The sequence below is a fragment of the Patagioenas fasciata genome, chromosome 21 (assembly GCF_037038585.1).
Source record: "Patagioenas fasciata isolate bPatFas1 chromosome 21, bPatFas1.hap1, whole genome shotgun sequence".
NCBI lineage: Eukaryota > Metazoa > Chordata > Aves > Columbiformes > Columbidae > Patagioenas > Patagioenas fasciata.
The window spans coordinates 5,648,177-5,661,700 of record NC_092540.1 but is presented as its reverse complement, the minus strand read 5'-3'; the positions used below and the strand labels follow the sequence as shown (position 1 = coordinate 5,661,700).

Here is a 13,524-nt window from a genome sequence, read left to right as displayed (position 1 = left end):
GTTACAGGTGGATCCGTACGTGTGTGTCTGCTGCGTTACAGCTGGATCCGTACGTGTGTCTCCTGTGTTACAGGTGGATCCGTACGTGTGTCTGCTGCGTTACAGGTGGATCCGTACGTGTGTCTGCTGTGTTACAGGTGGATCCGTACGTGTGTCTGCTGCGTTACAGCTGGATCCGTACGTGTGTCTGCTGCGTTACAGCTGGATCCGTACGTGTGTCTGCTGCGTTACAGCTGGATCCGTACGTGTGTCTGCTGCGTTACAGCTGGATCCGTACGTGTGTCTGCTGCGTTACAGGTGGATCCGTACGTGTGTCTGCTGCGTTACAGGTGGATCCGTACGTGTGTGTCTGCTGCGTTACAGGTGGATCCGTACGTGTGTGTCTGCTGCGTTACAGGTGGATCCGTACGTGTGTCTGCTGCGTTACAGGTGGATCCGTACGTGTGTCTCCTGCGTTACAGGTGGATCCGTACGTGTGTCTGCTGCGTTACAGGTGGATCCGTACGTGTGTCTCCTGTGTTACAGGTGGATCCGTACGTGTGTCTCCTGTGTTACAGGTGGATCCGTACGTGTGTCTGCTGTGCTACAGGTGGATCCGTACGTGTGTGTCTCCTGTGTTACAGGTGGATCCGTACGTGTGTGTCTCCTGTGTTACAGGTGGATCCGTACGTGTGTCTCCTGTGTTACAGGTGGATCTGTACGTGTGTCTCCTGTGTTACAGGTGGATCTGTACGTGTGTCTGCTGTGTTACAGGTGGATCTGTACGTGTGTCTGCTGTGTTACAGGTGGATCTGTACGTGTGTCTCCTGTGTTACAGGTGGATCTGTACGTGTGTCTCCTGTGTTACAGGTGGATCTGTACGTGTGTCTGCTGTGCTACAGGTGGATCCGTACGTGTGTCTGCTGTGTTACAGGTGGATCTGTACGTGTGTCTCCTGTGTTACAGGTGGATCTGTACGTGTGTCTCCTGTGTTACAGGTGGATCTGTACGTGTGTCTGCTGTGTTACAGGTGGATCTGTACGTGTGTCTGCTGTGTTACAGGTGGATCTGTACGTGTGTCTGCTGTGTTACAGGTGGATCTGTACGTGTGTCTCCTGTGTTACAGGTGGATCTGTACGTGTGTCTCCTGTGTTACAGGTGGATCTGTACGTGTGTCTGCTGTGTTACAGGTGGATCTGTACGTGTGTCTGCTGTGTTACAGGTGGATCTGTACACGTGCTGTGTTACAGGTGGATCTGTACGTGTGTCTGCTGTGTTACAGGTGGATCTGTACGTGTGTGTCTGCTGTGTTACAGGTGGATCTGTACGTGTGTCTGCTGTGTTACAGGTGGATCTGTACGTGTGTCTGCTGTGTTACAGGTGGATCTGTACGTGTGTCTCCTGTGTTACAGGTGGATCTGTACGTGTGTCTGCTGTGTTACAGGTGGATCTGTACGTGTGTCTCCTGTGTTACAGGTGGATCTGTACGTGTGTCTCCTGTGCGGCAGCGGGAACGACGAGGACCGGCTGTTGCTGTGCGATGGCTGCGATGACAGTTACCACACCTTCTGTTTAATTCCGCCTCTCCATGATGTCCCCAAGGGGGACTGGAGGTGTCCCCAGTGTTTGGCTCAGGTAACTCGACAAGCCATAACATTTAGGCTGCAGGTTATTTTTGGTCTTTGTTTTGCTTTTTTAACTTGATCCTAGGGATTGAAACTATTGTTATTACTTAAGGTTGTACAAACAAGGTGATAGAGGGTAAAGCTAAAATAAAGGCTCAGGGTGCTTTAAATGACAAAGCTAGCATTTAGCGTTTTGAAGCGAAAATCGGTCTGCCTTAGCATTGTTAAAACTTGAAAGAATACGTTCAATTTTAATTGGCACCTTTCCTCTGTATTTAAAACTGGAGTCTCACTGGGTGCTTCAGTGTGGAGGTCTCTGCATGGGGGTTTTGTTGCTTAGCTCTACTATTGGATGGTGAAATTAGGTATATTATTTCATCAATGGTTAAGCAGATTCGCCAAATCAGAGTGTGTTTTGATTGAGAAGTTAAGCAGGGTAATTTCTTCCTCTGTGTGACTTGCGGCAGTCGTTCCATTTCAGTCGTTTGTCCTGCCTTCCTCCCCTGTCCAGTGCTGTAATTCGAGCCCATTTGTGTCAAACCTGAGCGCACGTTGTCTTATTAATCCATGGTAGAAATAATAACCTTTTCAATTGCAGGAGTGCAATAAGCCTCAAGAAGCGTTTGGTTTTGAGCAGGCAGCAAGAGACTACACGCTTCGCACGTTCGGAGAAATGGCAGATGCGTTCAAGTCGGACTATTTTAACATGCCAGTGCACGTATGTTCATGTGTTTATCCTGATGCCATCATGGAGATATCATTTATTGTGCTTAATTTACATGGGTAACTTTGTGGGGGGCATGGGAGAATTGTGGTTTTGAATGGGATGGAACCCCAACTCAGAGGTTCTCATGTGAGTCCTTGTTCTTGCTGATGTTGTGGTTTCTTGTTCCACCGGCTTACTCGGGCTTTTTCACTACTCTGCCGGCTGCTGTCCTGAGGATCCCATACCGCTGAGGCCCCAGGGGAAGGCAGGACAATGGGGGAGCTGCCTGGGTTATGAGAACTGGGTTAGGGAGCAGTGAGGCAATCTGGACATCCATAAATCCATGGGTCTGGATGGGATACTGGAGGGAGCTGGCTGAGGTCATTACTGGACTGCTCTCCATCATCTTTGCCAAGTCTTGGAAAATAGGAGAGGTGCCTGAGGACTGGAGGAAAGCAAATGTCACTGCAGTCTTCAAAAAGGGCACGAAGGAGGACCTGGGTAACTACAGACCGGTCAGCATCACCTCCATCCCTGGGAAACTGATGGAACGACTTCTCCTTGGTGCCATCTCAAGGCAGATCAGGGATAAGAGGGTCATTAGGGGCAGTCAACATGGCTTCACCAAGGGGAAGTCGTGCTTGACCAACCTCATTGACTTCTATGAGGACATAACAAGATGGATGGATGATGGCAGAGCGGTGGACGTGATCTACCTTGACTTGAGTGAGGCATTGGACACAGTGTGCACAGCATCCTCACAGCTGAACTGAGGGAGTGTGGTCTGGATGAGCGGGCAGTGAGGTGGGCTGGGAAGTGGCTGAAGGGCAGAAGCCAGAGAGTGGTGGTCAATGGGGCAGAGTCCAGTTGAGGCCTGGATCCAGTGCAGGGCCTCAGGGGTTAGTGCTGGGGCCGGTATTGTTCAATATATTCATCAATGACTTGGATGAGGGAATAGAGTGACTGTCAGCAAGTTTGCTGGTGACACCAAGCTGGGAGGAGTGGCTGACACTGGAAGCTGTGCTGCCATCAGAGACCTGGACAGGCTGGAGAGCTGGGCGGGGAAAAATGCAATGAAATAGAACAAGGGCAAGTGTAGAGTCTTGAATCTGGGCAGGAACAACCCCAGGTTCCAGTGTAAGTTGGGGAATGAGCTATTAGAGAGCAGTGTAGGGGAAAGGGACCTGGGGGTCCTGGGGACAGCAGGGTGACCATGAGCCAGCACTGGGCCCTTGTGGCCAGGAAGGCCAATGGTACCTGGGGTGGGTTAGAAGGGGGTGGTCAGTAGGTCAGAGAGGTTCTCCTGCCCCTCTGCTCTGCCCTGGGGAGACCACACCTGGAATATTGTGTCCAGTTGTGGCCCCTCAGTTCCAGAAGGACAGGGAACTGCTGGAGAGAGTCCAGCGCAGCCACCAAGATGCTGAAGGGAGTGGAGCATCTCCCGTGTGAGGAAAGGCTGAGGGAGCTGGGGCTCTGGAGCTGGAGAAGAGGAGACTGAGGGGGGACTCATTCCTGGGGATCAATATGGAAAGGGGGAGTGTCAGGAGGATGGAGCCAGGCTCTTCTCGGTGACAACCAGTGACAGGACAAGGGGCAATGGGTGCAAACTGGAACACAGGAGGTTCCGCTTAAATGTGAGAAGAAACTTGTTGGGGGTGAGGGTGTCAGAGGCTGGCCCAGGCTGCCCAGGGAGGTTGTGGAGTCTCCTTCTCTGCAGACATTCAAACCCGCCTGGACACCTTCCTGTGGAACCTCAGCTGGGTGTTCCTGCTCCATGGGGGATTGCACTGGATGAGCTTTCCAGGTCCCTTCAACCCCTGACACTCTGGGATTCTGTGATTCTGTGTCTGTTAGGAAGGGAATACTCTCGAACTATGACCCATTCCTGAGGAACAGGGCAGCAGCCTGGCCTGGGCAGAACTGCTGTATGGGGTTTTTTTTTGTTCTCTTGCTGAAATTATTTTGAGATGGGGGATGTTTCAAGCTGATAGAGGTTCCTCCCTGAGGTCGCTTTTGTGCACATGCTTTTTATATACTGCTTCCTGAATAGGTGCTCCTTGTTCTTCTTCTCATATCTAGATGGTTCCTACCGAGCTGGTTGAAAAAGAATTTTGGAGACTCGTTAGTACCATTGAAGAGGATGTGACAGTGGAATATGGAGCTGATATTGCTTCAAAGGAGTTCGGCAGTGGCTTCCCAGTTAGGGGCGGCAAGTTTAAAGTTAGACCAGAAGAAGAGGTAGGTCTTTATTAGTTCACCGTGAGTGTTTGTATTGCAGTTCTTGATGAAATGAGTCTTTTCAGTTCAAAACCAAATAGTGGAACTGGGTTGCAAAGATTCTGTTTTGTGTGTCTGACACTATTTGAAGAGAGTGACAACAGAGCTTTGGATAAATAACACTTGCTGTGTTCGGATGTTAAAAGCCACAGGTTTATCCTGGGAGTTGTCTATTAACTTCCAGACTGAAAGGAAAACAAAACAGGTCTAATTTTAGCAAAGCAGCTCAGATGAGGCTTGTGAAAAGAGCAAAGACAATGAAGATTTTGTTCTTTGATTCATTCACCTGTTTCTTCTTCAATTGGGAAAGACGCTTTTCTTCTGTCTTCATGTTGTGTAAAGCTGGGGCTGTTCTGGTCCGTTTTCAGGAATACCTTGATAGCGGCTGGAATTTAAACAACATGCCCGTGATGGAGCAGTCGGTTCTCGCTCACATCACCGCAGACATATGTGGAATGAAGCTGCCCTGGCTCTACGTGGGAATGTGCTTTTCCTCATTCTGTTGGCACATAGAAGACCACTGGAGCTATTCGATTAACTATCTGCACTGGTGAGTTTGAGGAATAAATTCAGCCTGACCAGCAACCCCCTGTATATATCCCCGTCCCCTTTTTAATTAGTGGGTTAAAACCAAATTAGTGGAGTTCAGGCCAGGAAAACCCTTGTGATCCTATCAGCAGGGTTAGATTCGACACAGCGTGGTTCCTGCACTCATTTACTTTTGGAGGAAAGGTCGTATTTTGGAAAGAGCCATCCATTCCCAGTTGTGAAAAATCCATGAGAGGTGCAGCAGATAGTGCATCAAGTGTTTTATTATGCTCAATGTAAAACTGAAACCATGCAGGTTGTTTTAAAAATCATCTGCCTTCAACTAACAGTCTTAGAATCCTGCATAATTTTGTGCCTGTTAGATAGATCATTCCATCATAAATCCTCTCATCAAGCGAACACTTGTCAGCTGTAATCGGGACAGATCTTTGCAATCTCTTTGCTATTCAAAATAGATTGAACCTCTTAAACTTCTCATCTTACAACAGCTTTTCTAGAGTTTGAATTATTCTTGTCACTCTTCCTGAAACCTGTCAAGGTCTTTCCCTTTCCTCATTCACATAGTAGAATATGGAAAACCACACAGCAGAATGGTAAAACCCCATCCCAGCTGCTCTTCTCTAGGTGTTTTTGGTTGATTATTCAATTGCTGCTCCTTGAAGTAGCTGCTGCTGAGTTAATTCACTTGCTTTCTTAGTACTTTACATTATTAAAACAACTGGGACTGCGAACTGGCTGAAGGGAAGAAGCCAGAGAGTCGTGGTCAATGGGGCAGAGTCCAGTTGAGGCCTGGATCCAGTGCAGGGCCTCAGGGGTCAGTGCTGGGGCCTGGACAGGCTGGAGAGCTGGGCAGGGAGAAATGTAATGAAATAGAACAAGAGCAAGTGCAGAGTCTTGAATCTGGGCAGGAACAACCCCAGGTTGCAGTGTAAGTTGGGGAATGAGCTATTAGAGAGCAGTGTAGGGGAAAGGGAGCTGGGGGTCCTGGGGACAGCAGGGTGAGCATGAGCCAGCACTGGGCCCTTGTGGCCAGGAAGCCAATGGTACCTGGGGTGGGTTAGAAGGGGGTGGTCAGTAGGTCAGAGAGGTTCTCCTGCCCCTCTGCTCTGCCCTGGGGAGACCACCCCTGGAATATTGTGTCCAGTTGTGGCCCCTCAGTTCCAGAAGGACAGGGAACTGCTGGAGAGAGTCCAGCGCAGCCACCAAGATGCTGAAGGGAGTGGAGCATCTCCTGTGTGAGGAAAGGCTGAGGGAGCTGGGGCTCTGGAGCTGGACAAGAGGAGACTGAGGGGGGACTCATTCATGGGGATCAATATGGAAAGGGGGAGTGTCAGGAGGATGGAGCCAGGCTCTTCTCGGTGACAACCAGTGACAGGACAAGGGGCAATGGGTGCAAACTGGAACACAGGAGGTTCCACTTAAATGTGAGAAGAAACTTGTTCCTGGTGAGGGTGTCAGAGCCTGGCCCAGGCTGCCCAGGGAGGTTGTGGAGTCTCCTTCTCTGCAGACATTCAAACCCGCCTGGACCCCTTCCTGTGGAACCTCAGCTGGGTGTTCCTGCTCCACGGGGGGATTGCACTGGATGAGCTTTCCAGGGCCCTTCAACCCCTGACATTCTGGGATTCTGTGAACTGTTTGAGTGAGGTTAAGTAGATGAGTGGTGGAGGTTACGTCATGAAAATGATCTTCTTTATCATTTGTTGCCTTTTTTTGTTTGTTTGTTTGGGTCTTTGGTCAGGCTGAAAACTAAGGGAAGGAGGGGAGGTTTCTTGTTCCCAGTAGAAGCTCCATTCCTTCAAGGAGAGCTCCCCTCACTAGATGTGCAATATCTATGTGCTGCATCATTTGTGCCAAAACACGTTGGTGTTTGCAGTCAAGGCCAGAAGGTGCCAAAGTGCATACGTTGTGTGCACACGTGTACATACATTCACAGACACCTGTGAAAGTCTCCCTACCTGCTTTTAATTTATTCCTCCTCAGGTGTGAATGCCATTTATGTCTTCATTTGTGGAAACTCTTCTGTATTTCCCTTCAACTTCGAGGTTTGTCTGGGTTTTTTTAGCCTACTCGAGAGAAATGTGTAGTTGGGTTTAACACTGTTCATGGCCTGAAGAGTCGATGTTAATGAACTGGTGCTGAGGAGACAACGCTCCGAAATCTGAGAGGCCTTCAGAGCGCAGAACTCCCTCTTGTGAATACTCAGGGTCCCATTTGGCCGTGGTTGGTGCCCCATGTGTCCATGGTTGGTGTCCCGATGCAGCACTTGGAGCACACGGTGCCCAGGGACCGGGGCTGCAGCCACTGACCTCGCTAAATCCTGTGTTCATTATTGACATGGTAAAATGAGAGGAAAAAAAGCCCAAATCGTTGCTTCTAACAATATTTGCAAATAAATGAATAAAACGTCAGTCCAGGTCAGAGGAAGAATTAGCACCACCGGTAGTGTGTTTCTGAAGGCAGGAGTGTGGAGCTGTCGCGTAGCGGAGCAGAAAGAGCTGTCGCCTCCATCCATTCTGCAGTTTTTGCCGTCGTTAGGCTGACACCTTAACACATCCATTAGAGTTGTGTCTGTTTCCTGTTCTTGTGAAGTCCAGAACCGTGGTACCTGTATCTTGGTCTGAGTTTAGCGTAGCTCCTCGCTGCTCTCCCCCTTTCCTTGGCACCCATGTGTATCAGGGAGCAGAATTCTGGCCGAACTCGCTCTGGGGTGAGGACACAGCTCAGTTTTTAGTTGCATCTATGGCTGGTTTTCATGAATTGGTAGAATTGTCCCAAGATGATGACCAGGTCCAAGGCTTGCATGGTCCCCCCCACTAACTGTCCTCTTCACCACCACGCAGGTGCTGTTTGAGCACAGGAATCCATTCCTAGGTGTGAGAGACACGCTTCTTGAGTCACACTGCGCTCTCTTCCAAAACCCTCCCCATTGCTTTATGGTTTATGACAATCTTGGGTCAGGTCAGCTTTCCGCTGCCAGCTCTTCAGCGGTCATGGGAGAAAGCAGTTTGTCTTTCATCTTCTTTGGTAAAACCTTTCCTACCATCGCTCTTTAGAAAGGATTGAAAGGCATTTTCATCTTCGCAGTGTGGTGAGCGAGCTTTGCTGTAAACCTGAACCAATGTCTATTGCAACACATGGGCATAACCTGGATTTTTCTCACCTGGCTTGCATTGGCTTGAACTGTCGCTACAAGTTCTTCCTACTCTGGATGCGGATATTTATCCCTTGATATCTTTTGCGTCTCTCACAGTTGCATATTTGGAAGTTTAATGTCTACTTACTATATGTTCCCTTTATGGCAATTGTGCACAAGACAGAACTGGTTTTGGTTGTGTTCATTGTATTATAAAAGCGAAACAGTTTAGATTTTGAAGTTGTGCTGGAATCAGCGGAATTTCGCTGAGGATTTCTTCAGTCTTTTTTCCCCCAGAGTATATAAGTGCTCAGCAATGGAGGCAGTTAAACACTTAGGTCTGGAGGAGGGACCTGTGTAAAATGTGATGCTTCAGGAAGATACATAATCTTTACATTCCTTCCTGGTGATATACCCTTCTTTTGACAGGGTGTATTGTAAAGCAGAAGACTGAAAATGTAACTTAAAGATTGCTTACACTTAACTTTTCTTCATAATCTTGCAGGGGGGAGCCTAAAACGTGGTATGGAGCTCCAGGGTACGCAGCTGAGCAGCTGGAGGATGTCATGAAGAAGCTTGCTCCAGAGCTATTTGAATCTCAGCCAGATCTCTTGCACCAACTTGTCACCATCATGAACCCGAACACTTTGATGGCCCACGGCGTGCCTGTATGTTGTTGGACTCCTGTGCTACTCCCCCAAACCCGACCCTCTTTCATTTACGCTTAATCCGATTGCAAAGCTGCTAATTGAAGCCGCTTTTATTTCATCAGAGGTGCTGTGGTGGTTTCCATGGGTGTTGTGTCTTCCTTGTCTGGTGTGATGTGCCGGTGGGAACAGATGGGCAATGGAGTCATTGCTTGGCAAACTCTTCTCTGGAGAATCCACCTGAGCATTTTTCTAGTTCTGTATCTCAACTGAAAGTTTTGTCTTGACCTTAGGAGCAACAGCAGGAGCTCTTCCTATAGCTGTCTAATCAGACTGGTTTTTAATTTGGCATAGAGTTTCTGGCAAGGGGCCAAACCCCATTCTTCCTTTATTTGTCAACCACATCCTCTTATTTTTCCTGGATAAGCTCTTAGTTATTTAAAACCATTTTTCATCCGTTTCCGTCCTATTCCATACCAGATTGCTCATGGGAATTGTGTCCCTTTACAACTGAATCAGCTGTTGAGCAGCTGAGCTTGGGAAAAGTGGCAACATTTGCGGTGACTACCATGCTGTGAGAGACTCCAGAACGGGAAGCTGCAGGGAGAGCTGCCCGCTCTCGGGCTGTAGTCTAGGACTAAAAGTATTAGATTTACAGCAGTAGCAGCTTTTGAGGCCGTTCCAAATGACTCTTCCCCGTCAGGTTCATGTTGAAGCGAGTGTTCCCTGTGCTTTACCTGCGGAACCGCCAGCTGAGCTGGCAAAGTGCAAAAGGCACAGACGATGCCTTAAAACGGCTTGGAGCGCAAATAGAAAGTCCTTTTGCTTTCTAGGGTTTTATTTGACAAGTTACCAAATGCCGGTTGCAGTCTTGGCCCTGCATTGTAAAACTATCCGAAGTCATCACAGTAATTACTAGGAACTAGGAACCCGTACTCTCTTGGCAGCCTTCGGTCCTGTTTAGGTCTGACCTAGCGCTTGTCCTTTCTCCCAGGTGTATCGAACCAACCAGTGCGCTGGCGAGTTTGTCATCACCTTTCCCAGAGCGTATCACAGCGGCTTCAACCAGGGCTTCAACTTTGCTGAAGCCGTGAACTTCTGCACAGTGGATTGGGTACGTTCCAACGCCAGTTTCTGACAGACCGCGCGATCCCAACGTTGTTCCTGGCTGCTGTACGGCTCTGATTTACTGCTGATGCACACAATGAGTTCACAGTCCTTTTGTCCTTCCATGACTCTAACACGTAACCTTATTGCAGCCTGAGCATCACTATGGGCCTTGACTTGTTGAGTAAGGCGTTTGACACAGTGTGCACAGCATCCTCACAGCTGAACTGGGGGAGTGCGGTCTGGATGAGCGGGCAGTGAGGTGGACTGGGAAGTGGCTGAAGGGCAGAAGTCAGAGAGTGGTGGTCAATGGGGCAGAGTCCAGTTGAGGCCTGGATCCAGTGCAGGGCCTCAGGGGTCAGTGCTGGGGCTGGGATTATTCAATATATTCATCAATGACTTGGATGAGGGAATAGAGTGACTGTCAGCACGTTTGCTGGGGACACCAAGCTGGGAGGAGTGGTGACACTGGAAGCTGTGCTGCCATCAGAGACCTGGACAGGCTGGAGAGTTGGGCAGGGAGAAATGCAATGACATAGAACAAGGGCAAGTGTAGAGTCTTGAATCTGGGCAGGAACAACCCCAGGTTCCAGTGTAAGTTGGGGAATGAGCTATTAGAGAGCAGTGTAGGGGAAAGGGAGCTGGGGGTCCTGGGGACAGCAGGGTGAGCATGAGCCAGCACTGGGCCCTTGTGGCCAGGAAGCCAATGGTACCTGGGGTGGGTTAGAAGGGGGTGGTCAGTAGGTCAGAGAGGTTCTCCTGCCCCTCTGCTCTGCCCTGGGGAGACCACACCTGGAATATTGTGTCCAGTTGTGGCCCCTCAGTTCCAGAAGGACAGGGAACTGCTGCAGAGAGTCCAGCGCAGCCACCAAGATGCTGAAGGGAGTGGAGCATCTCCCGTGTGAGGAAAGGCTGAGGGAGCTGGGGCTCTGGAGCTGGAGAAGAGGAGACTGAGGGGGGACTCATTCCTGTTTACAAATATCTAAAGGGGGAGTGTCAGGAGGATGGAGCCAGGCTCTTCTGGGTGACAACCAGTGACAGGACAAGGGGCAATGGGTGCAAACTGGAACACAGGAGGTTCCACTTAAATGTGAGAAGAAACTTGTTCCTGGTGAGGGTGTCAGAGCCTGGCCCAGGCTGCCCAGGGAGGCTGTGGAGTCTCCTTCTGTGCAGACATTCAAACCCGCCTGGACACCTTCCTGTGGAACCTCAGCTGGGTGTTCCTGCTCCATGGGGGATTGCACTGGATGAGCTTTCCAGGGCCCTTCAACCCCTGGCATTCTGGGATTCTGTTAGTTTTTGACAAGTAGCATAGAAAAATCAGTATCTTAATGTGATTTTCCAACTAAACTCTTCATTTATTCATGTTTCTCACTGCAGCTGCCGCTGGGTCGCCAGTGTGTGGAGCATTACCGGCTGCTGCACCGCTACTGCGTGTTCTCCCACGACGAGATGATCTGTAAAATGGCTTCCAAAGCCGATGACCTGGATGTTGTGGTAGCATCTACAGTTCAGAAAGATATGGCTATTATGATTGAAGATGAGAAGATGCTGCGTGAGAAGGTTGATAAACTGGTAAGTTGTAGGAAATAGTATGAGTGAAGGAACAACCAAACCTGGGCTGTGAAGACACACTGGGGCGTGCACTGTGTTGTCGACAGCCTAGAGCTACCTGGTACCTTCCTGTGGTGATTTCTGAGGCTAAAGAATCATTTATCTTGCATCTAGTTTTAGCATCTGCCCTTAAATATTATTCAGAATGTCTCTCTATCAGTAATAGTTGTTCTTTTAGTAATCCAGGCAGTATAGCTGTTTTTTTAATTAACTGAGATTGCTGTCTACCCGGTTTTAATATCTTATCACCTTGTGCTGGTTTAGCTTGGACCACTCCCCTCTCCATCAGGGGCTGAGGTGGTGTAACGTGCTCTTGCAGGGGGTGACGGACTCGGAGAGAGTGGCGTTCGAGCTGTTTCCGGATGACGAGCGGCAGTGCTTGAAGTGTAAAACCACCTGTTTCATGTCTGCCGTTTATTGTCCCTGTAAACCCAGATTGCTGGTCTGCCTGTACCACGTCGAGGATCTCTGCTCCTGTCCCACCTACAAATACAAACTGGGGTAAGCTCCAGACAGCAAATAACAGTGTGTTCTGTTATATATGGAGATGTTGTGCTTTGGTAATCAAGTGCTTACTGGGTTTTGTCAATGGTGCCAGTCTTGGTGTTCTGTTCTCTCAGAACCCCCAAAGCAAAATGCCTTGTTTTGTGCTCATATGCAAAGACTCTTTGTTTTCAGCATTCAGCCCTTCTTGGTCAATAATGGTGAAAATTGCTGGATAAGTTAGTTTGCTTTTTTATTTATAGCATCATGGTCACCATCCCACACATCCAGTCCTTGCCAAGTAGTGTTTTTTTGCTCTTGTTTGCTTTTCTTGCTGTTGTCGTCTTTCTGTTCGTGCTGTTTGTTACATTTTTTTCCTACATGAATGTAGTTTGTCCTAAGACAATTAGACAATTGCTGTAATTGTAATGTTGAAATCGCTTTTTGAAGCAGTTGCGACATTGAATTGTCTGAGGCGGAACATGGTGTGGTTGTAGGTCGTCATTATATAACTCTGGGTGCGTAACAGAACCCCAGAATGTCAGGGGTTGAAGGGCCCTGGAAAGCTCATCCAGTGCAATCCCCCATGGAGCAGGAACACCCAGCTGAGGTTCCACAGGAAGGGGTCCAGGCGGGTTTGAATGTCTGCAGAGAAGGAGACTCCACAACCTCCCTGGGCAGCCTGGGCCAGGCTCTGCCACCCTCACCAGGAACAAGTTTCTTCTCTTCTTTCAGTGGAACCTCCTGTGTTCCAGTTTGCACCCATTGCCCCTTGTCCTGTCACTGGTTGTCACCCAGAAGAGTCTGGCTCCATCCTCCTGGCACTCCCCCTTTATGTATATATATGTACATATACATAGGTGCACATGTATATATACACATCTAAACTGCAGAACCATCACAAGTTGGTGAAGGGGCTGGAACACAAGTGTGATGGGACCTGGGGGGTCCAGCTGGAGAACAGGAGCTTTATATACACCCTTTAGATATCTGTAACCATTAATGAGGTCACCCCTCAGTCTCCTCTTGTCCAGCTCCAGAGCCCCAGCTCCCTCAGCCTTTCCTCACACGGGAGATGCTCCACTCCCTTCAGCATCTTGGTGGCTGCGCTGGACTCTCTGCAGCAGTTCCCTGTCCTTCTGGAGCTGAGGGGCCACAACTGGACACAATATTCCAGGTGTGGTCTCCCCAGGGCAGAGCAGAGGGGCAGGAGAACCTCTCTGACCTACTGACCACCCCCTTCTAACCCACCCCAGGTACCATTGGCTTCCTGGCCACAAGGGCCCAGTGCTGGCTCATGCTCACCCTGCTGTCCCCAGGACCCCCAGGTCCCTTTCCCCTACACTGCTCTCTAATAGCTCATTCCCCAACTTACACTGGAACCTGGGGTTGTTCCTGCCCAGA

General features: G+C 49.3%; 1 protein-coding gene across 1 annotated transcript in view; it reads left to right on the top strand.

Annotated features, from left to right (window-relative positions):
- KDM5B (lysine demethylase 5B) overlaps positions 1-13,524 on the top strand; it is a 59,227-nt gene that overhangs the window by 26,574 nt on the left and 19,129 nt on the right. Inside the window, exons 8-15 of the mRNA XM_065854366.2 lie at positions 1,456-1,614; positions 2,203-2,322; positions 4,390-4,548; positions 4,956-5,137; positions 8,775-8,937; positions 9,911-10,030; positions 11,404-11,598; positions 11,957-12,138. Coding sequence (XP_065710438.1) covers positions 1,456-1,614; positions 2,203-2,322; positions 4,390-4,548; positions 4,956-5,137; positions 8,775-8,937; positions 9,911-10,030; positions 11,404-11,598; positions 11,957-12,138 — 1,280 coding nt within the window. The remainder of the gene's footprint in view (positions 1-1,455; positions 1,615-2,202; positions 2,323-4,389; positions 4,549-4,955; positions 5,138-8,774; positions 8,938-9,910; positions 10,031-11,403; positions 11,599-11,956; positions 12,139-13,524) is intronic.